The following is a 23,258-nucleotide window of genomic DNA, read 5'->3' as shown; positions in this document are numbered from 1 at the left end:
CATCTACTGATTCTATCAACAAACACATCGACCTGGACCCAATATACCGGCCACTGCAATGGACAGCAACTGACAACCGGAAGCGGCAGAGACAAGCCACTATAAATGCCGAAAGAATCATGACAGAAGCGCTTCATAGGAGGCTCCCAAGCACTGAGGATGTCACCTAGAAAGGGGACGAAACGTTTGCAACAAAAACTCCCAGCTTGGCGAACAGAACCACAACAACCTGGCAACAGTTCCTGCAACAGTTTCAAACTGCTATGGCAACATTTTCTCACAACTGTTCCTGCAACAACTACAGCAACAATTCAAACAACAGATCCCAACTGCTACGGCAACAGTTCCTACAACAGTTCCCAACTGCTCCCAATTGCTAGGGCAACAGTTCCCAACTGCTACCACAACAGTTCCAGCTACAGCAACCACAACAGTTCCCATGTCCTATGGCAACACCTTTCTCAATAGTTCAAAAACTGCTATGGCAATATTTTCCCGCAACAGTTCCCAACAGCTACGGCAACTGTTCCCAACTGGTATGGCAACATTTCTCACAATAGTTCCCAACAACTGCGGCAACAGTTCCAACAACTGTGACGACAACAGTCCCCAACAGCTACAGCAACATTTCCCGCAACAGTTCCCAGCTGCTATGGCAACAGTTCCCAACAGCGATGGCAACAGTCCCCGCTATAGCAACCACAACAGTTCCCACATGCTACGGCAACAGTTTCGCTAACAGTTCAAAACTGCGACGGCAACATTTTCCCACAACAGCTAAGGCAAGAGTTTGCAACCGCTACGCCAACAGCTCCGGCAACAGTTCCCAACAACTGGTAACAATTCCTGCAGCAGTTCCCAACTGCTACGGCAACATTTTCCCACAACAGTTCCTGCAACAGCTACAGCAACAGTTGCCAATAGCTACAGCAACAGTTCCCGCAACAGATCCCAACACCTGGCAATAGTTCCCAACAGCCATGGCAACAGTTCCCGCAACAGATCCCAACTGCTACGGCAACAGTATCCAACCGCTACAGCAACAGCTCTGACATCAGTTCCCAACACCTGGCAATAGTTCCCAACTGCTATGGCAACATTTTCCCACAACAGTTCCCACAACACTGCCCAACTGCTACGGCAACAGTTCCCGCAACATTTTCTCCAACAGCTCCCAATTACTAGGGCAACAGTTCCCGCAACATTTCCCAACTACCACAACACTTTCCCACAACAGCTACCGCAACAGATCCCACAACAATTCCCAACTGCTACAGCAACAGATCCCACAACAATTCCCAACTGCTACAGCAATAGTTCCTGCAACTTTTTCCCCAACAGCTCCCACAATAGTTCCCAACTCCTGGCAACAGTTCCCACCTGCTACGGCAACAGTTCCCTCAAAAGATCCCAACTGCTATGGCAATAGTTTCCCACAACAGTTACGGCAACCATTCCCGCAACAGCTATCACAACACTTCCCAAGTGCTAAGGCAACATTTTCCCACAACAGTTCCCGCAACACTTCCCGACTGCTACGGCAACAGTTCTCGCAACATTTTCAGCTACAGCAACAAATCCCACAACATTTTCCCGCAACAGATCCCAACAGCTATGGCAACAGTTCCAGTAACACTTTTCCGCAACAGCTAAGGCAACAATTCCCACAACAGATCCCAACTGCTACCGCAACAGTTCCCAACAGCTGCAGCAACAGTTCCCGCAACATTTTCCCCCAACAGCTCCCAATTCCTTGGGCAACAGTTCCCAACACCTGGCAACAGTTACCAACTGCTAACGTAACATTTTCCCACAACAGCCACAGCAATAGTTTACACAACAGCTACGACAACAGCTTGAACAACAATTCCCAACTGCTCCAGCAACAATCCCTGCAACAGTTCCCAATCGCTACGGCAACATTTTCCCACAACAGTACCCGCAACAGCTATGGCAACAGTTCCGCAACATTTTCCTGCAACAGTTCACAACTACTACTGCAACATTTTCCCACATCGGTTCCCGCAACAGGTACGGCAACAGATCCCACAGCATTTTCCCCAAGAGCTCCCAATTGCTAGGAGAAAGTGAGGACTGCAGATGTTGGAGATCAGATCTGAAAATGTGTTGCTGGAAAAGCACAGCAGGTCAGGCAGCATCCAAAGAGCAGGAGAATCGACCTTTTGGGCATGAGCCCTTCTTCAGGAATTCTTCATGAGCCCTTCTTCAGGCTGTGCTTTTCCAGCAACACATTTTCAGCTCCCAATTGCTAGGGCAACAGTTCCCCTAACAGTTCAGAATTGCTAAGGCAACATTTTCCCACAACAGTTCCCGCAACAGCTATGGCAACAGTTCCCGCAACATTTTCCCCAACAGCTCCCAATTGCTAGGGCAACAGTTCCCAACCCCTGGCAACAGTTCCTGTGACAGTTCCCAAATGTTACAGCAACATATTCCAGCAACAGATCCCAAGTGCGACAGCAATAGTTCCCAATTGCTATGGCAACATTTTCCCACAACAGTACCCACAACAACTACGGCAACAGTTCCCACAACATTTTCCCGTAACAGTTCACAACTGCTACTGCAACATTTTCCCACAATAGTTCCCGCAACAGCTACCACAACAGTTCCCAAGTGCTATGGGAACAGTTCCCCCAAAGGTTCACAACTACTACTGCAATATTTTCCCACAACAGGTCTCACAACAGCTACAGCAACAATTCCCACAACAGGTCCTAACTGCTACCGCATCAGTTCCTGCAACAGATCCAGACTGCTATAGCAACAACTCCCGCAACAGCTACAGCAACAGTCCCCGCAACATTTTCCCCAACAGTTCCCAATTGCTAGGGCAACAGTTCCCACAACAGACCCCAACAGCTACAGCAACAATTCCCACAACAGATCCCAACTGCTATGGCAACAGTTCCTGCAACAGTACCAACAGTTTTGGCAACAGCTCCCGCAACAGTTCCCAACACCTACAGCAACAGTTCCCAACAGCTATGGCCAATAGTTCCCAACAGCTGCAGCAACAGTTCCCGCAATAGTTCCCAACAGCTATGGCAACAGTTTCCACACAGTTCCCTACTGCTACGGCAACAGTTCACCCAACAGCGATGGCAACAGTTCCCAACTGCTACGGCAACAGATCCCAAAACACTTTCTAACATGTGGCAACAGTTCCCAACAGCTACGGCAAAAATTCCAGCAACAGTTCCAACAACTGCTACAGCAACAGTTCCCAACAAGTACGGCAACAGTTCCCAACAGCTACGGCAACATTTTCCCACAACAGTTCCCAACAGCTATGGCAAAAGTTCTGCAACCGTTCCCAACTACTAGCGCAACAATTCCCAACAGCTACAGAAACAGTTCCCGCAACAGTTCCCAACAGATACGGCAACAGTTCCCGCAAGCTACGGCAATATTTTCCCACAACAGTTCCCAATTGCTATGGCAACCATTCCCAACTACAATGGCAACAATTCACAACTGCAACGGCAACAATTCCCGCAACAGATCCCAACTGCTACGGCAACAGTTCCCAACAGCTATGGCAACAGCTCCTGCAACGATCCACAACAGCTACGTGAACAGTTCCCTACTGCTACAGCAATAGTTCCCAACAGCTACGGCAACGATTCCCACAACAGATCCCAACTGCTACGGCAACAGCTCCCAACAGCTACGGCAACAGTTCCCAAAAGCTACGGCAACAGTTCCCACAATAGTATCCAACTGCTACGGCAACAGCTTCCGAACAGCTATGGCAACAATTCCCACAACAGATCCCAACTGCTATGGCAACAGTTCCTGCAACAGTACCAACAATGATGGCAACAGCTCCCGCAACAGTTCCCAACACCTACAGCAACAGTTCCCAACAGCTATGGCCAATAGTTCCCAACAGCTGCAGCAACAGATCCCGCAATAGTTCCCAACAGCTACGGCAACGATTCCCACAACAGATCCCAACTACTACGGCAACAGCTCCCAACAGCTACGGCAACAGCTCCTGCAACAGTCCCCAACAGCTACAGCAACAGTTCCCACAATAGTTCCCAACAGCTACGGCAACAGTTCCCAAAAGCTACGGCAACACTTCCCACAATAGTATCCAACTGCTACGGCAACAGCTTCCAAACAGCTATGGCAACAATTTCCGCAACAGTTCCCAACAGCTACAGCAACAGTTCATGCAACAGTTCCAAACTGCTCTGGCAACAGTTCCCAACAGCTCTAGCAACAGTTCCCAACAGCAACAGCAACAGTTCCCACAACAGTATCCAACTGTTACGGCAACAGTTCGCACCAGCTACGGCAACAGTTCCTGCAACAGTCCCAACAGCTACGGCAACAGTTCCTGCAATAGTTCCCAACAGCTATGATAACAATTCCCGCAACAATCCCAACAGCTACGGCAACAGTCCCCGCAATAGTTCCCAACAGCTACGGCAACAATTCCTGCAACAGTTCCTAACAGCTACAGCAAAAGTTCCAAACAGCTCCGGCAACAGTTCCCGCAAACACTATCCAACTGCTACGGCAACAGCTCCCAAACAGCTATGGCTACAGTTCCTGCAACAGTTCCAAACAGCTATGGCAACAGTTCCCTTGACAGTTCCTAACAGCTACGGCAACAGTTCCCAACTGTTACTGCAACACTTTCCAACTGCAACGGCAACAGATCCCACAACACCTTCCAACACGTGGCAACAGTTCCCACAACAGTTCTCAACAGCTACAGCAATAATTCCCGCAACAGTTCCAACAACTGCTACGGCAACAGTTCCCGCAATATTTCCCAACTGCTACGGCAACATTTCCCGCAACAGTCCCCAAAAGCTACGGCAACAGTTCCCGCAACAGTTCCCAGCAGCTACAGCAACAGTTCCCGCAACAGTCCCCAGCAGCTACGGCAACAGTTCCCGCAACAGTCCCCAGCAGCTACGGCAACAGTTCCCGCAACAGTCCCCAGCAGCTACGGCAACAGTTCCCGCAACAGTCCCCAGCAGCTACGGCAACAGTTCCCGCAACAGTCCCCAGCAGCTACAGCAACATTTCCTGCAACAGTTCCCAACTGCTACGGCAACATTTCCAAACTGCTCCAGTAAAGGTTCCCAACTGCCACGACAATAGCTTTTGCAGGAACTGTTGCCATAGCAGTTACAATATGTTGCATTAGCTGTTGCAGGAACTACGGCAACAGATCCCGCAACTGTTCCTGCAACAGCTATGGCAACAGTTCCCAACTGGTACGGCTATAGTTCCCGCAACTATTCCCAACTGCTTTAGCAATAGTTCCCACAACTGTTCTCGCAACTGCTACGGCAACAGTTCCCAACTGCTACAGCAACAGTTCCCGCAATATTTTCCCGCAACAGCTCCCACAACTGTTCCCAATTGCTGGGGCAACAGTTCCCAACACCTGGCAACAGTTCCCGCAACAGTTCCTAAAAGCTACGGCAACAGCTCCCAACTGCTTTAGCAGCAGTTCCTGCAATATTTTCCCGCAACTGCTACCGTAAAATTTCCCCACAACAGCTAAGGCAATAGTTCCAATTGCTACCGCAACTGATATGGCAACCGTTCCCCCAACAGTCTCCACAACTGCTAGGGAAACAGTTCCCACAACGGTTCCCCCAACAGCTATCGTAACAGTTCCTGCAAAAATTCCCAACTGCTACGGAAATAGTTCCCACAACAGCTCCAACCGTTCCTGCAACTGACGGCAATATTTCCCACAACAGTTCCCAACCGCTACGGCAACAGTTCACAACAGTTACAGCAACATTTTCTCAACTGCTATGGCAACATTTTCCCACCACTGTGATGGCAACAGTTCCCCCAAAAGTTCCAACAGCTACGACAACAGTTCCAACAACTGTTACCATACCAGTTCCCGCAACAGTTTGCACAACCACTACTCAACAATTTCCGTAACAGTTCCCAACTGCTCTAGCAACGGGTCCCAAAGAGTTCCCACCTGCTCTTGCAACAGCTACAGCAACAGTTCCCACAACAGATAGGGTGGCACGGTGACTCAGTGGTTAGCACTGCAGCCTCACAGCACCAGGGACCCAGGTTAGATTCCAGCCTCGGGCGACTGTGTGTGACATTCTCCCAGTGTCTGCGTGGGTTTCCTCCGAGTGGTCCAGTTTACTCCCACAGTCCAAAGATGTGCAGGTCAGGTGAATTGGCCTTAATGTTACGTGCATTAGTCAGAGGGAAATGGGTCTGTGTGGTTTACTCTTCGGAGGGTCGGTGTGGACTTGTTGGGCCGAAGGGTCTGTTTCCACACTGTAGGGAATCTAATCTAATCTAATCACCTATGGCAACATTTCCTCCAACAGTTCCCAAATGCTACGGCAACAGCTACAGCTACAGCAACAGTTCGCAACTGTTACGGCAACAGTTCCCACAACAGCCCCTGCAACTGCTACGGGAACAGTTCCCGAAACAGCTATGGCAACATGTTCCCCCAATAGTTCTGGCAACTGGTACCGCAACGGTTCTTGAAACTGGTACGGCAACTGCTAGGGCAACAGTTCCACCAACAGTTCCCACAACTGCTATGGCAGCGATTCCCCCAACTGCTACAGCAACATTTTCCAGGAACAGTTCCCCAACTGCGACAGCAATATTTTCTCACAATAGTTCCTGCGAAAGCTACGGCAATATGTTCCCACAACGGTTCACGCAACTGCCACGGCAACAGTTGCTGCAACTGCGACCGTAATGGTTCCCGTAACAGCGATGGCAACGGTTCCAGCTGCTCCCGCAATAGTGACGGCGACTGCGGCCATGACAGTCCCCATAAGTGTTCTCCCAACTGTTCACAACTATTGCAACAGTTCCCACAACTGACCAAGATAAACCTGAAAACAGTCTGGTTTTATTTTAATAGCACCTCAGTAAGTAAAGCTTTCCCATCAAAAGTTCTCATCATCTTACATACGACGCTTTGGGAAGCTCTGCGTTTCTTCACAGTTCAGTGTCTTTAAGCCACCTTAACTCTAATCTCAGCAGCAAGTTAATGCAGAGTTATTCTCATCTCCATATGAGGGTTATGCTCATTTTCAGCAAGACTGGAGTGATGCTACGTATTGAGCCAAATGAGGATCGCAATATACTTCGAGATGCAAGAATTGGAAGAGTCAATTAAAAAAAAAGGATAGAAGAGGTGGTGGATGTTGTTGATCAAAGGAAGAGAGTTTCTGCAAGAGGTAAGGCAGCCATTAACAATGGGATCCAGCATGGGAGCCAGAAAGAGCACACAAACTGCTGTATCATTGATTAGATGTTCATGGGAGGCATAACCTTGGAGAAGGGCCCGGGGAAGATGGGACTAATTCACAATGATGATGGAGTGAACTTTGAATGGGTGGGCAAATAAGCCAAACATGGTTCAACTCAAATATCTTGTACACACAGAGACTGAAGTTTCAATACACCTTCACACCAACAAATCATTTCAAAATGCATCAACCACTGCAATGGAAAAATGTATTATAAGCATGCCAATATTCACCTGGAATTGAAATAGCAAATGCATTATTCAATGCCAGAATACTAACAGCAAAAAGCTCTACTGGCAATAAAATTTGCTTTCCCATCTAGTGTCAATAGAGAGATTTGTTTAGATTGTGAACTGCTAGTACATTTTGTTTAGAGCTCCCATTTATAATGCCATGGACTAAATCTCAAAGTATTCTGACCCCAACAAAGCCAATGAAGTAAGTAACAGTCATTTTAATCCAGCTTAAATAGTATCAATTCATGGAATTTCCAGAACCCCAAATCTTTAGAATCTCAATTTTCTGTTTAGAAAGTAGAAGCCAAACACAGTCACTGCTGTGCAAAGCAGTGGAAGACAGGAGGCTGCTGAGGAAAACTGTTTTACTGTTGGAGACAGGATGTTTGGTGATTTAAGGATGAAAGGAGTTGCTGCTTAACAAAGGCTGAATTAACTGGAGGTCAGTCTGAGGATTCTCAGAAGACTGATTGAGGGGACTTTCAAAGGTCATTGAAAGGCTTGCTCTGAGAAGAAGGCTGTTGAAAAGTTTGGAGGAGTGTGGGACTTGAGATTAAGACTACATACACACGGATAGTGTAGTTTGACGTATTAATGGATCATAAAGTCTTTTTGGTTGAGTTAGTTAAGGAGGAAATACCTTTCTATAGTCTCGAAGGTATATTAGCTAGCTATTAAATAATGCAGAGATTCTGATTACTGTGACAAGCTAAATACAGTTAAGTCATAAAATATTAAACTTTATTGGGCAATTCTTTCCCCCAGTCACAGGGAAGTACTTTTTCTAAAATAAAATATTTTGTCTTTATGGACATAGGCGAAAGTAGCCATAGTCCCAAGGGACCATACAGTTACTCTGTCATAACAGGGTGGGGCGGGGGTGAGAGAGAGAGAGAGAGAGAGAGAGAGAGAGAGAGAGAGAGAGAGAGAGAGAGAGAGAGAGAAGATGGCTGTTTAACTTGAGGGTCACTATGCATCAGGCAAGGGTGGTTCTTCATGGTGGCCTCAGGCAGAGCTCAGGGAATTGAACCTGCACTGTTGGCATCACATTCCTGACGAAAGGCTTATGCCCGAAACATTGACTCTCCTGCTCCTCGGACGTTGCCTGACTTGCTGTGCTTCTCTAGCGCCACACTTTATCTGCAGTCCTCACTTTCTCCTAATCGCTGTACATCACAAGCCATCCAGCCAACTGAGCTAACAAACCCCAATTATGGAGATAGAATAAACTCTGCTGTACATTGTTCATTTCACTAAAAACAGCACAAAAAAATACTGAGGAAATCCAACTTCCCATAGTTTGTAACAATTTGCAATTCTCACCTTCGGAAAGGATTGAAGAAGCACCTGGCAATGCTTGGCGAGCAAGTAATTCAGTCTGAAAGAGATCACAATGTTACAACATCAACCTTACTCACAGTCTAGTAATTCTCAGAATTTCAGCATTTCCTTTTTTTTCGTCATCTCACTAAAAACAGAAAAATAACACCCTTCTGTCAAAATAGCTTCGAACAGAAAATAAAACCCTATCCCTTCCAGACCAATTAGATCATTCCTATCCCTGGCAGACCAATCAGATCACAGTAACATAGGGACAGGTGTAGGCCATTCTGCCCATCAAGCCTGCCCCTTCATTCAATATCGCATGGCTAACCGAACACTGCAATGCCTTTCTCTCACCTCACTCTCATAACCCCGTCTACAACAGAAACCTACCTATCTCCCCTTGAACATACTCAAAGACTGAGTTTCAACTACCCTCTGTAGCAAAGAATTTCAAAGGTTCACAACCCTCGAAAATAAAAATCATTCTCCCTTATCTCAGATCCTTTACATCACTAAATTTCTAATTCAGATGGATTCTTTACCGGTAACCTTAAAAACCCTTCCTCCGAGTACACTCCATGCAGTCTCTATAATCTCTTTCTGATAGATCTTCCATATCCCTTTCTCAAAGAAGTTTCTTCAGAACTCTGAAATAGTCCTATCAGACTCAGAACATTAACTCTGTTTTTCTCTCTCCACAGATGCTGCCAGACCTGCTGAGTTTCTGCAGCACTTTGTCAATAGACAACATACAATCACGATGTCAAGCGTGTAGCTGCAGGAACGTCCATCAATTCCCATAATGAAAGTAATCCCCCAATGTTGCTCTCCAACCTTCCGTGCTGTCATTCCATCTCCTCACCTCATGCAACTGAGCCATGTGTCATGCCACGGACGTGGCTCCTGCTATCCTTCCCTCAACCAGGCCTTTTAATCAGACATTCAGTACTTGACAACAACAGCCACCCTCAGGACCCCATAAGCCAACAGCACAGGCTTTGTTCACTGAGCTACTGGTGTGGCAAGCCCCCTACTCACTGCTGGTTGGGTGGCTGTCCACGCGGCTTCCTGCCACAAAAATATTTGGAGAGGAGATGGGGAAGGGGACCCTACTGTCACCTACCATTAGATGTCCCTACTACTGTCAAACACACCACAAGGAGGGCACAAGATGATGCTCTTCAGCTTGAGGACAAATTTAATGTTCATTTAAAATTAAAACAGTTACCCAATAATTAATGTCATGACATGGAATTTTTGCATTATTTGAATCCTAAATTTGCTGTTTGCCCATTTCATAAAATGGTGATCGATGTGGGGAGGTGGTGGCTGAGTAACATTGGGCCGCACACTGGCTGTGGTTAGCACTTCACAGCGCCAGGGACCCGGATTTGCTTCCGGCCTTGGGCGACTATCTGCGTGGAGTTTGTACGTTCTCCCAGTGTCTGCGATAGTTTCCCCTAGGTGCTCCACTTTCCCCTCTCAGTCCAAAGATGTGCAGGTTAGGTGGATTGGCTGTGCTAAACTGCCCATTGGGTTAAGGGAAATGTAGGCTAGGTGAATTAGACATGGTAAATATGGGGATATGGTGCACTGAGTCTGGGCGGGACTCAGATCGGAGGGTCGGTGCAGACTCAATGGGCTGAATAGCCTCTTTCCACATGGCAGGGATTCTATGATGCAATAGTATATTGGCACAATATTCTGCTTTACTATTCATATACACATTTTTTTCCTTAGATGATTAATTTGTTTTTTTTTGAGAAGTTAGTTTGAACTTTAGTCAGTTGTATACCTTTTCAAAATAAATTATGTTTTTAGGTAGAAATAAGAAAATGCTCAAATGAACATTTCTTCATGGGAATTACATAACAACAAATGCAGGAACAAAGATTTAATCCATTCACTGAATAGTGGTCAGAACAACACTAAATTATGTTAGGCAGGATCCTGTCCCATTCCACCCAATGAGAAATCCCATGGACAGCCTTCCCATTGTACAACCAAGAGACATAGCAGCAAGTTCCACCGAGGAAGCGTGATGAACAAACACTGTGCTGTTTGTCAGGCACCCAATGCCTGCCTGGTTTAGAGAGCTGGCTGAGAGGAATACAACCAGAGCCAAATACATGGCCCAATTCATGAAACAATCTCTGAGAATGTCTGAGTAAGCCATTCTTTGAGCTATAGAGTGGTGATGACAGCAGCTTGCCACCATTTCCATCCATTCCCATCATTCTAGAACCTCTCAGTCTCTTCCCTTTGTTAGTCATTCTTTATGAAGAGAAGCTCTGTACGATAGGACCTACAGGCAGCTCGGTCATATGTGGCTGCTTCTCCACTTTGTTCGTCAGTTGGTTTGCTGTTCCACTCTCAGTCAAATCTAGGGATGAAGATTCTTCTTTGACTGGTCCATGTTCATCAGTATGAGAGATATCTATACCTTGGGTATAACACAAAAATACTAGAATGATAAGATACTCCTCAGAAAATCAGCACTGATACAACAAGAAACAAACAGACAGTCCCGATATTGCTAGATTGTGGTAGCAGCAGATCACCAATACTACGATTCAGTACATTGGTGCTGCCTTCCAGTCAGCCATTAATATCATAACTCAGGGGTACGAATGGTCATGTTTCCTCGGAACGCTAGATTCACTGACTTGTAATTGTGTCATATTTGGACTTTTTCTAAAAAAATACTTAAACCCAAATTTTTGGAGTAAGCAAGACAATTTGCCTAGTTGCACTTCAACATTAGAAAAAGGATCCCCCCACCACTGCCTTGATCAAGTCTGGGGGTGGGAAGACTCCGGGTCTGCTTACCTGCCCACTTCAATACCTCATCCATTAGGACTCAAACAGCAGGGCAGTTGTTGGCAGGGCAAACCTGGCAAAATATCTCCTCACTGGCGGGCATTCAGTGTCTGACCAAGGAGCTAACCCTCGGGGGGGGGGGGGGGGGCGGGGGGGGGGGGCGGGGGTCCCTGCTGAGAGTCACATACTCCCCCTCCGTCCCATCCCTTCTCCCACCTTTTCCCTCCAAACCCCTTACCCATAGGCCCCATGCTTCGATCTCCGTCAGCTCTCACTGACATGTGCCCCAGGTGTCTTTCTGATGCTGAGCCCCTGGTGGGATGCATTGCTCACAGGCACCATCATTCTGGTGCTGGAGTGGCCTGTAATCAAGGACTGCTAGCCCCCGACTGGCTGGGAGCTCTCAGAGCAAAATCTATACTGAGTCTTTTGTTAGGGAAGAACTTCACTATTGGTCATTTAAGTGTCTGACTGACATTACTATGGTGGGCTTTCCACGAAAGAAAGGGGCTCTCACTGGCTCCACAGTCAGCAAGCAAGATTTCGGACACCTGGATTTAAAGCAGTCCATGGTGTGCAGAGAGGACAGGAGTTGGGATGTCATGTTGCAGCTGTACAATACATTGGTGAGGACACATTTGGAATACTACATACAATTCTGATCGCATCACTATAGAAAGGATGTTATTAAATTGGAACTGGTGCAAAAAACAGGGATTTACAAAGACGTTACCGAAACTGGAAGGTTTGAGTTATAATGAGAAAATGATTAGGTTCGGACTTTTTCTCCCTGGAGGCTGAGGGGGGACCTCATCGAGGTCTATAAAATCATGAGAGGCATAGATAAGATGAATAGCAAGGGTCTTTTACCCAGATTAGTTCTGGAGTTCTGGACTCCCAAAGAGGTTATAGGTTTAAGGTGAGATTGGGGGAAAGATTTAAAAGGGATCTGAGGAGCAACTTTTTCACACAGAGTGGTGTGTATATAGAATGAGTTACCAGGAGAAGGTGGTAGAGGTGAGTACAATTACAACATTCAAAAGACATTTAGGTAGATGAATAAGCAATGTTTAGAGGGATATGGGCCAAATGCAGACAATGTGACTAATTCCGTTTAGGAAACCTGGTTGGCTGAAGGGCCTGTTTCCATGCTGTGTGACTCTGACTTTATGAGTTGTGTACTTTGTTCAATATCTATCGGAACTGGGCGGCACGGTGGCACAGTGGTTAGCACTGCTGCCTCACAGCGCCTGAGACCCGGGTTCAATTCCCGACTCAGGTGACTGACTGTGTGGAGTTTGCACGTTCTCCCCGTGTCTGCCTGGGTTTCCTCCGGGTGCTCTGGTTTCCTGCCACAGTCCAAAGATGTGCGGGTCAGGTGAATTGGCCATGCTAAATTGCCCGTAGTGTTAGGTAAGGGGTAAATGTAGGGGTATGGGTGGGTTGCGCTTCGGCGGGTCAGTGTGGACTTGTTAGACCGAAGGGCCTGTTTCCACACTGTAAGTAATCTAATCTAATCTAATGAAGTGGACAGGACAAGTTGCAGAAATCAACCTTCCATGCAAAATGTCTAATATGCTTGCAAAAGAATAACCTTTTACTTAAATAGGTAAATTCATTTAGCATTAAGCTGGGGAGAATGGGAAAGAGAGATAACAGTCATGGGGGGTCAGGTAGGTAACACGAGAAGCCTCAGCAGGTTCAGTCAGTGTCGTGTATTACCTTTCACAGGGGCGATCTGTGTCAGCAGTCTGTCTGCAATACGAACTCGCTGGAAAGGGTGACCAACACCTTCAACCTCCCACAGAAGGCTGTGGTCATCAGGATAATTGTTCAAATACTTCCTACAAACTGAAGAATCAAAGAAACAGAAGTTCAATCAAGGTGAAGAATAGTGCTGATCATCTGGTCTTAACAGCAGCTCACAAATCTGAATTGCCAGAGTAATTAAACTGCTGCAATAACTAAAGACAATTGTTATTAATACATCATTCATGGGCAGCCAATTATATTGGAGAGAAAGTCATTGGTGAACCATTTAAGCATCACAATAATGACACAGGAATCCTGGACAAATGTTCCCCCCACCAAGACAATCCTGTCCTTTCCTATCCCAACAATACAAGAGACTCAGCAAAAAGTAGTAACATAATGGTATACAGATGGAGAGAGTTGCCCTCAGCTGACTCTGCACTCTTTAGTCTCAAAAAACCAAGTCGATAATGGGGAAGAATTACCATCTACTGCCTCCGAGCCCATGTTGAACGCCATTTGGAGGAAGCACCAAGGGTGGCTCAGGCATAGAACATGCTTGGACTTAACATGTCATCATTAAAATCAGCTCAGTAGCACCACTACTGACTGGGCCCTGAAGGACATAGCTGCAGACAAAATCTGTGGCAGATTGTGAAAGAAACAAGAGAAAACGTACTCTACTTCATTCTGAACGATCTACCTGTCGTAGACGTATCTGTCCATGATGGTCACTCTCCCAAACTTACCACAGTTATTCAGAAGACCAAATCCCATTTTCATATTGAAAATGACACTGCCCATGTTGTGTGGCTTCTATCACCATGATAAATGGGACACACTTTGAACAATCGTAACAGTCAAGACCGGTCTCCATGGGCCATCAGCAGCAGCAGTGGAATTACGTTCAAATCACAATCTGTGACTGAATGACCCACTCTACCATTAAGCCAGGACATAAAACCAAGTTCAATGAAGAGCATGGCAGGAGCAGATCCAGCTAGATATAAAAGTGAGGTGTCAACCTGGTGAAGCCACAACACAACACTTACTGTGTGTCAAACAGCATATGCAGCAGATGATAGACAGAGCTAAGCAACTGCACAACCAACAGATGGGACCAAAGTATAGTGCTGCAACGAATAGCAGTGGACAATTAAACATTTCACTGGAGGTGATGGTTCCATAAATAAGCCCATCCTCAATAATGGGGTAGCCCAGCATATTGGTGCAAAAACAAAAGGCTGAAGTACATGCATTCATCTTCAGCTAAAACTGCTGAGCGGATAATCCACTTCAGCCTTCTCCTGAGGACTCCAGCACAAATGTCAGTGGGTGAACTCTGTTGGGAGTCAGAACGAGCACAAAGAGGGAGACAGTTGTGGTTTACTTGAAAGTTACTAGATCAGCCAAATAAATTGAGGTACAAGCACAAGTCAGAACTAGGAGTCCTCAGATGAGTAATTAGTCTTTTGTCTCCCCATTGCCTGACCACAGGCAAAAGTGGGGAGTGAGGTGGAATACAGCACCTTCCAAAACTGTGGCCTCTAAAATCTAGAAGAACAAGGACAGCAGTTGGCACACCACCAGCAAGTTCCCCTCCAAGCCATTCGTCACTCTGACTTGGAAGTACAGTACTTCTCTCCTTCCTTCACTAATACTGGGGCAAAATCCTGGAAGTCCCTGCCCACCAGCATTGTGGGTATCTGGAAATCCCAAGGACTGCAGTGGTACAAGGAGGTAGCTGTGACCATTACCTTGACAATTAAGGGTGGGCAATAAATATTGGCTCGCAGATGACATTCAGATCCATGAATGAATTTTTATAGAAACCCACATTTACTGACAATGCCTTGATTCCTGATCCAGCAAGTGTAAATTTAAAATTCTCATCCTTGTTTCTAAATCCTTTTGGCCCTATTCATACAATGTCCTGTCAGCTCTACATCCCTCCAGGAACATTTCCACCCCAAATTCCTTTACCTCAACTTGGCCTTCAACATTCTTGGCCATAAGTTCTGAAAACTGTTCCACAAACCCCTCTGTTTGTCCACTTCTCTTCTCCTTTGAAGTCGATACCTTCAGTACTCATTGAAAAGTTGAAAAATCTCACAACACCAGGTTATAGTCCAACAGGTTTATTTGGAAGCACTAGCTTTCGGACGCTGCTCCTTCATCAGGTAGCTGTCCACCTAATGATGGAGTGTCGCTCCGAAAGCTAGTGCTTCCAAATAAACCTGTTGGGCTATACCTGTTGTTGTGTGATTTTTAACTTTGTACACCCCAGTCCAACACCGGTACCTCCAAATCATGACTCAGTATTCATGGTTACATTTTGTGTGTTTTGATGTTAGAAGGCATCATTTAATTTTTTAAATTCATTCATGGAATGAGAGTGTTGCTGACAAGACTAGTATTTATGCTAATCAATAAATACGTTTACGGTAGTGGTAATGTACTGCCTCTTGAATTGCTACAGTCTGAATCAAGTTGCCATAACACTGATCAGGAGAGAGTATCTGAATTTTAATGCAGTGACAGCAAAGGATCAGCTACACGTAGTTTCAGTTCAAGATGGAGTATGTGTTTTAGAGGGGAGCCTCCAGGTAGTGGAATTATTCTTCTTGGTAGTAGAAGTCACTGCTTTGGAAGGTTCTGTCAAACTAACTTTAGCAAGTTGCTCTAGTTGCACCTTGTATACAGAACACACTGTGCGTCATGGTGGTGGGATTAAAAGTATGTTTTGCCCTGGATGATATCAAGTTTTTTGATTATTGTTGAAGTTAAATGCATCCAGGAAAATGCTGAGAATTTCTGTTTGTGCCGTGTTGATAATATACAAAGCTTTAAGGAGTCAGATGAATTCTTTTCTGCAGAAGTCCCAAGTTCTGACCTGCATGTATAACCACTGATCCAGTCCAGTTTCCAGTTAATGGTAACTCCAGGACATCAGCGATGGAAGTTACCACTGAATATTACTATCAAGAGATGGTGGCGGGTAGATCCTTTCTTCTTGAAACTTGCATGATGCAAATCGTACTAGACACTCATTAATGAAAGCCTGAAAGCTATCCAGGTCTTGCCACAGTGGTTTCTTTCAGTATCCATCAAGTCCTAGACAATACTGAATTGGCCACGAGCAGCACCACCTCTGCTCTTACAATGGAGGGCAGTTCATTGATAAAGCAGCTAAAAAATGATTGGGCCTATCACACAATTGTTGTAGGACACTAAATGTTGTAATTAAACATATCCATGATAAGGTCACACAACAGTGACTCTTCATAATTGAAAAGATAAATCAACTTGTTGGAGATAAAGTGGGATAATCAAGCCAAGGGGACTGTTCAAGGGCATTTAACTCACCACACTGATCTCAGGATGCAGTGTGCTAAATATTCCATCCCAATTTCCATGGGAATGTGCTTTATTTTAGTAAAATACATTTCTTTTCACATTAAATCACAGATTTTCTGTAGTAAATAATGATATTTCATGAGAGTCTTTAAGTTTTTTTTTCACAAATCATCCACATATTTCAACAATATTACAGTACCAATTTGTAAGAAAACCCTTTTAGCAAAGCAAAATATTTACCTCCAAACATAGAGGGTGAAAGTGGGTATCTCAAACCCAGCATATCCTCTGTGAAACTGTCAACAAAGTCTTCCAGCATTTGCAGACCATATCCCTTCCCCCGATGCTTCTTCCTCACAAAGATGGTGTCAAGTATTGGCAGCTGGTAGCGCTGAGTCAGGAAGGTATCGCATTTGCTTCCTAAAAAGGAAGGATTAAAAACAGTAACAGAGTGGCTGCGAAATGATGACATGCCATCAACAACTCAACTGATAACTACACTGAATGTGAGGTTTTGTTTCACTCCAAAAAACAAGAGCATGGGGCATTTAAGAAAAACTCTCTGGCATAGGCAACATTCTGGGAAATCTCCTCTATACTCTCTCCCATCCCTCCTCTAATATGGATTCCAGAACTTCATAGTACTCTAGCTATGGCCTAACCAACATTTTATACAACTCCAGCATCTCCTCCCTGCTTTTGATCACACTGCCTTGGCTAATAAAGGTAAAAACAATGACTGCAGATGCTGGAAACGAGATTCTGGATCAGTGGTGCTGGAAGAGTAGCTAAATCGACGTTTCAGGCAAAAGCCCTTCATCAGAAATTCCTTGGCTATTTCCTTGGCTAATAAAGGCAAGTATCCCATATGCCTTCTTAACAATTTTGTCTACTTGTCCCACTATCTTAAGGGACCAGTGGACATGCACACGAAGGTTCCCATGATCCTCAGTGCTTTTTGGGGTCCTACGTGGCCCCAAGAAAATACTCAACTGATGAGGTCCAATGTAAGAAATTTTAAAAAAAGAGTCATGGTAGGAGTGATACTTCTCTGGACCAGAATATCTGTAAAGGATATTGTTGGGAAAAAATGTTGACTTTTTTTTATTAAAAAACTTTCTAAATTGTATCTTATTTTTGTAATTTTTTCCCTGTTCTGTAATAAATTTATATTCTTTTGTAAAAGTACATTGGCAGTTTCATGTGAACATATGCAATGACTGACCACAACATTTAAACGAATAAAACATATAGGCTATTAAACTAGCGACCATTCTGGGATCAGACTTGCCTAATATTATTATTATAAGTTGTGATCGTAACAAACTACTCAGTACATTAAAAAGATGCACTTCATGCTGCAGTTGTTCTATTTGTCATCCATTTTGTATTAGTGTCCTTTGGTTCTCAATCATTCCAACAATGGAATAGTTTCTCTCTATCAACTCTGCCCAGATACCTCATGAATTTGAACACCTTCAAAATCTTCTCTCTACTTTGCCACACAGAAAACTATAGCATCTCTGAACTATTCAAGTAACCGAAGTCGCTCATCACCGTAACCATTATTGGATATCTTTGTTACACCCACTAAAGTATAAATCTTGACTGCCTCCTCACCAAGGCCTTCATTCTCCCCAGTAAACAAATGGCACTCGTGTAAGTGCCTATGCCCAATGCCAGGTAAAATACCTGCTATTTTGGTAGAGTAGAATCCAATTGCTTTCCCAGACTTCCAGAGAATTTTAGCATATTCGGTGGCGCTGTGGCAAAGGAAAGGGAGTTCATCTGCACTCATTTCCTGGGCTCTATAAATGATGCGGTTCAAAACGTACAGAACGATCCGCTCCCCAAGTGATGTTACCTGACAATATATGATACAGCAAAACACGCTGTTAGCAAATTAACAATGATCAAGTGTATTTCTGTTCACCAGTCTATTAATATCCATTCTATTGTTGATTAAGTATCATTTCATCTAGAAACATTGTTAAAAATGCTCTGTATATCCAAGTCAAGGTTATTAATATAGATCAAGAAAAGTAGCAGTCCTAATATTAATGTCTGGGACCATCACTATGTTTCCTTCCAGTTTGAAAAACAGCCATTCACCATCACTCTGCACTTTGTTTACCTCAGCCAATTTTTGTATCCATGCATTCACTGTCTCATTTAGTCCTATTGAGTCTAATTTTGATAACAGACCTATCATGTGGTGCCTAACCAATGCTCACTTTGAAAATCCACACCTATAGGTAAAGTTGCCATTGTCTTACCAGACCATAGGGCTGTTCTCTCATTAGAGAGAGATGTCTGGTGGTGGTTTAAACTGAGGGTCATCACGCCTCAGAGGGGAGAGATTGAGAAGAAGTCTTCAATGGTAACCTTAGCCATAGCAGGAGCTGTAGTCATGCTGTTGGCATCACTCTGTATTGCAAACCAGCTGTCCAGCCAACTGAGCTAACCAGACCCCCACAGATATACATGAGATGGATAACGCTCATTGACACAAACAAAAGAGAGAGATAGAAAAATATAATCAAGTTAGTCAAACCGGATTTACTTTCAAAAAAATCTGTATTTGTTGCTATTAATCTATAATTTTCAAAAAACTAGCAATTAATTTTATCTTTGATTATTTTTCAAAGTTTCCAATGGAGATGTCAAGTAGACTGGGCGATAGAGACCAACTGTCTCTCCATCCCTCCTTTCATAATATGATTAATATGAAACATGCAACTTAGTTTTATTCCAAGTTACACCTCAAAAAAACTTGTTAACCTATGGACTATTCATTTCCAAGTTTGTTCTTCAAGAGATAAGCAAAGATCTACAACTATGTTACAATGTAATCTTAAAATTGTAGGGTCTGATAACTTGTAAGAATATAATGAATTTTTAGTGACAGAGTGGGAAACAAAACCAAACGATATTTCAAAACTTTTGCAGTAACAAAACAATAAATTCAACATTGTCTAAGTGCTATTCAAAAGGCAACCTTTACTCTAACATACAGAAATTTCCCCAGTCTGTTAACAGGGATGTGGGAATCAGAACAGAATATAAAAGACAGTTATACTAAGGTGCACAAAATGTTGGAAGAGGCAGTTAACATAGAGAATAATAAGTCAATAAATGGAGATAGAGTAGAGTAAAAGGAGAAAATAATGAAGTTCAAATCAGGGTTACACAGCATATAGCAAATAAGGTTGGGAAGTGAGAGAGACAGATTATTTTCAGATTATGATGTGGCGCCAATAACAGAGACCTGGCTTAAAGGAAGGACAGATCTGGCTGTTAAGTACTTCTGGTTACAAACGCTTCAGAAATTTAGATAAGGGGAGAAAAAAAAGGGGTGAGGGTTGCAATTTTCAGTTAAGCAGAGCATTGCAGTACTGGAGGAAGAGGTGGCTTCAGAGAGTTCAAGGGCAGAATGGATTTGGCTAGATTAAGAAGGGTGTCGATTACATTGCTCAGCACAAGATATCGACTGCTAGTTGGTTTAAAGAAATAGGGGAATAAATTTACAAGGAAAATAAAGAGAGGTGCAAAGACCATACACACAGTCATTCAGGTGAACTTTAGCTACCTGCGTTTCAATGGGATAGCAGTACTGCAAAAGCACAGGGTTCTTAGATTGTGTTCAGAATGTTTTTGTCAATAGTCTAAGTCCAGTTCAATAAGTAAGAAGGCACAGCTGGACCTGCTGCTTGAGACTGAACTGGGCCAGCAGGGGGCCTGATGAAGGGCTCCGGTCCGAAACGATTTTCCTGCACCTAGGATGTTGTTTGACCTGCTGTGCTTTTTCAACAACACGCTCTCAACTCTGATCTCCAGCATCTGCAGACCTCACTGCCCCAAAGGAGTCATGATTTGGAGATGCTGGTGTTGGACTGGGGTGTACAAAGTTAAAAATCACACAACACCAGGTTATAGTCCAACAGGTTTAATTAGAAGCACACTGGCTTTCGGAGTGACGCTCCTTCATCAGGTGATTGTCGGAGCGTTGCTCCGAAAGCTAGTGTGCTTCCAATTAAACCTGTTGGACTATAACCTGGTGTTGTGTGATTTTTAATTTTGCCTCAAAGGAGATTAACTAACAATGGGAGAACATTTAGGGCACAGTGACATTGAATCATTAGGTTTAGGAAGACACTGATCAATCCAGAGTATCAATAATGAAATGGCAGAGAGCAGGCTTCAGTGGGTAAGAGGAGAGCCTGGCTGAATAGACCAGAACCAAAGAGTTGCCAGAGAGAACAGTAGCTGAACAATGGGTTACTTTCAAAAAGGAAATAGTTTGGGCACAAAGTTACATTTCCTCAAAAGGGAAAGTGGGGACAAACAAACCTGGGGCTCTGTGAATAACAAAGCAGGTGGTAAAGACATTACCTTTTTAAATCATAAACTGAAATGGGAGAAAAAGGCAATTTTTTTAAAAACAAGGATTGCTGCAGTATTACTGCACATTTTGAAAGCAAGTAACCAGGCAGTCAGTGTAAGCATTGTTCAAAAGGTAAAGTCACCATAGTCTTACCAGACCACAGGACTACTCTCTCATGAGAGAGAGAGAGAGAGAGAGAGAGAGAGAGAGAGAGAAAGAAAGAGAGAAAAAGAAAGAGAGAAAGAGAGAAAAAAGAGAAAAAGGAAAAAAGAGGGAAAAAAAAGGAGAAAAAAGAGAAAAGAAGGAAGAAAGAGAAAGAAAGGGTGATGGTTTAACTTGAAGGTCACCACATGAGGGGAGTGGTTGAGAGGAAGAAGAATCCTCCATGCTAACCTCAACCGATACGGAAAATGCACCCATGCTGTTGGCAATGCTCTGCATCACAAACCAGCCATCCAGCCAACTGAGCTAAACACATCACTGCCAGTTGAAGCAGTAGTAGGAGAAGGTGCAGACAAGGTAGAGTCAAGTGTATGTATGAATGGAGATTCATCCAGGAACATGTAGCTGATTTCTCTGTGGACTAGTGACCAGTTAGATATAGACGACAAAGGCCTTCTGCTACTAACAACAAGGTGATCGGTTCTCAGGTAGCTGAACAGTTTTGGGTTGTGAACAAGATAGTGAGAAGCTATATGATCTCCTATCAGCTCAGGAGCTCTCCATGTTCTCTGCAGTAAAAGCGACTTTGAACCTAAAGAAAACCAGGTTCAAGTTTCCTGCTCTAAAAATTGTGGTTAATAACTAATAAGAAGATCCTGATCAGTATGAACCAGCCACCTTGTACCATCTACAGATCAGTGAAAACATTCCAGTGAAGGAAGAGTTGGAAAGGCAAACAGGAGAAATGGAAGAAGTTTATGAAAAAAGATTGGCAGCAAACATAAAAGGAAATCCTAAATTAATTTATAAGCATATCATGAGTACAAAATGGTTGTAAAAGAAGTAGGGTCAATTCGGAACTAAAAAGGGAAGTTACATTTTAAAATACTGTTAATTGAATACTGCACACTTGTCTTTACCTAGGAGGCAGCTGCATAGATCCAGTGACAGAGCAAGAAACTCAATTATTGGAAGGGTTTTAAATTGGGAAGGAGAACGTATTAAATAAGCTGCATCAGTACTTAAAGTTGATAAGGCATCAGGACTGGATTAAATGCTTCAAGAGTATTGAAGGATGACAGGGGTGTGAAAATTGAATATGCACTGATATTAATCTTTCAAACGTCCTCAGGAGGATGGTGCCAGAGTACTGCAGAATTGCAAATATTATGCCCTTGTTCAAAAAGATTATAAAAGATTTGTCCAACAGGATTGGTGTGCAATTACTGGACCAGTCACTTTAACTTATGTGGCAGGGAGACTTCTCAAAACAATGATGTGGGACAGAACTAATAGTCACATGGAAAAACATTGTGTTGACTCTTCCAAATCAAACTAAGGGAAAAATCATGTCTACACATCTTGGAAGGTTTCTTGAAGAGCTAATAGAGAAGGTTAATGAGGAAAATGCTGTTGTTATGATGTACATGGAATGCCAAAAGCTGGTCATTATAATGCTACACAACAGATTTATGAGCAAAGTTATAGAATAAAAGAACAGAAGCAACATAGATAGAAAATTGACTGAGGGATTGGAAACAAAGTAATATTTTTGAGGCTTCAGGAAGTCTGCAGTGGAGTATCAAAAGGCTTAATATTGGGATCTTTTATTTATAAGGAAAAATAATGATCCATTTATTGGAGTATAGGGACAATTTCAAAGTTTGCATACAGCATAAAAACTTGGGAGAACTGTACATTGAGTGTAAAACTTCAAAAGGACATTGACACGTTGATGGAGAGACACGTTGATGGAGAGGGTGGATAGATGGCAGATACACTTTGGTGCAAAGAACATGGAGTGAAAGAACAAAGAACAAAGATCATGGGTACTATTTGAAAGCGTTCAGGAACAGAGAGACCTGGATGTATTTGAACAGAAGTCTTTAAAAGATGACGGGTCAGGGAGAAGGCGCT

General features: G+C 43.9%; 1 protein-coding gene across 5 annotated transcripts in view; it reads right to left on the bottom strand.

Moving 5' to 3' along the window:
- Positions 1 to 23,258, bottom strand: part of LOC132822701 (soluble lamin-associated protein of 75 kDa-like) — a 109,315-nt gene that overhangs the window by 25,092 nt on the left and 60,965 nt on the right. For all 5 annotated transcript variants that reach the window (XM_060835980.1, XM_060835971.1, XM_060835998.1 and 2 more), the window contains 5 exons: positions 18,488 to 18,659; positions 17,036 to 17,215; positions 13,409 to 13,537; positions 11,176 to 11,309; positions 8,864 to 8,918 (listed from right to left, as the gene is read on the bottom strand). In XM_060835980.1, coding sequence (XP_060691963.1) covers positions 8,864 to 8,918; positions 11,176 to 11,309; positions 13,409 to 13,537; positions 17,036 to 17,215; positions 18,488 to 18,659 — 670 coding nt within the window. The remainder of the gene's footprint in view (positions 1 to 8,863; positions 8,919 to 11,175; positions 11,310 to 13,408; positions 13,538 to 17,035; positions 17,216 to 18,487; positions 18,660 to 23,258) is intronic.

The sequence above is a fragment of the Hemiscyllium ocellatum genome, chromosome 2 (assembly GCF_020745735.1).
Source record: "Hemiscyllium ocellatum isolate sHemOce1 chromosome 2, sHemOce1.pat.X.cur, whole genome shotgun sequence".
Lineage (NCBI taxonomy): Eukaryota > Metazoa > Chordata > Chondrichthyes > Orectolobiformes > Hemiscylliidae > Hemiscyllium > Hemiscyllium ocellatum.
This window is presented reverse-complemented; position numbering and strand designations above follow the sequence as displayed.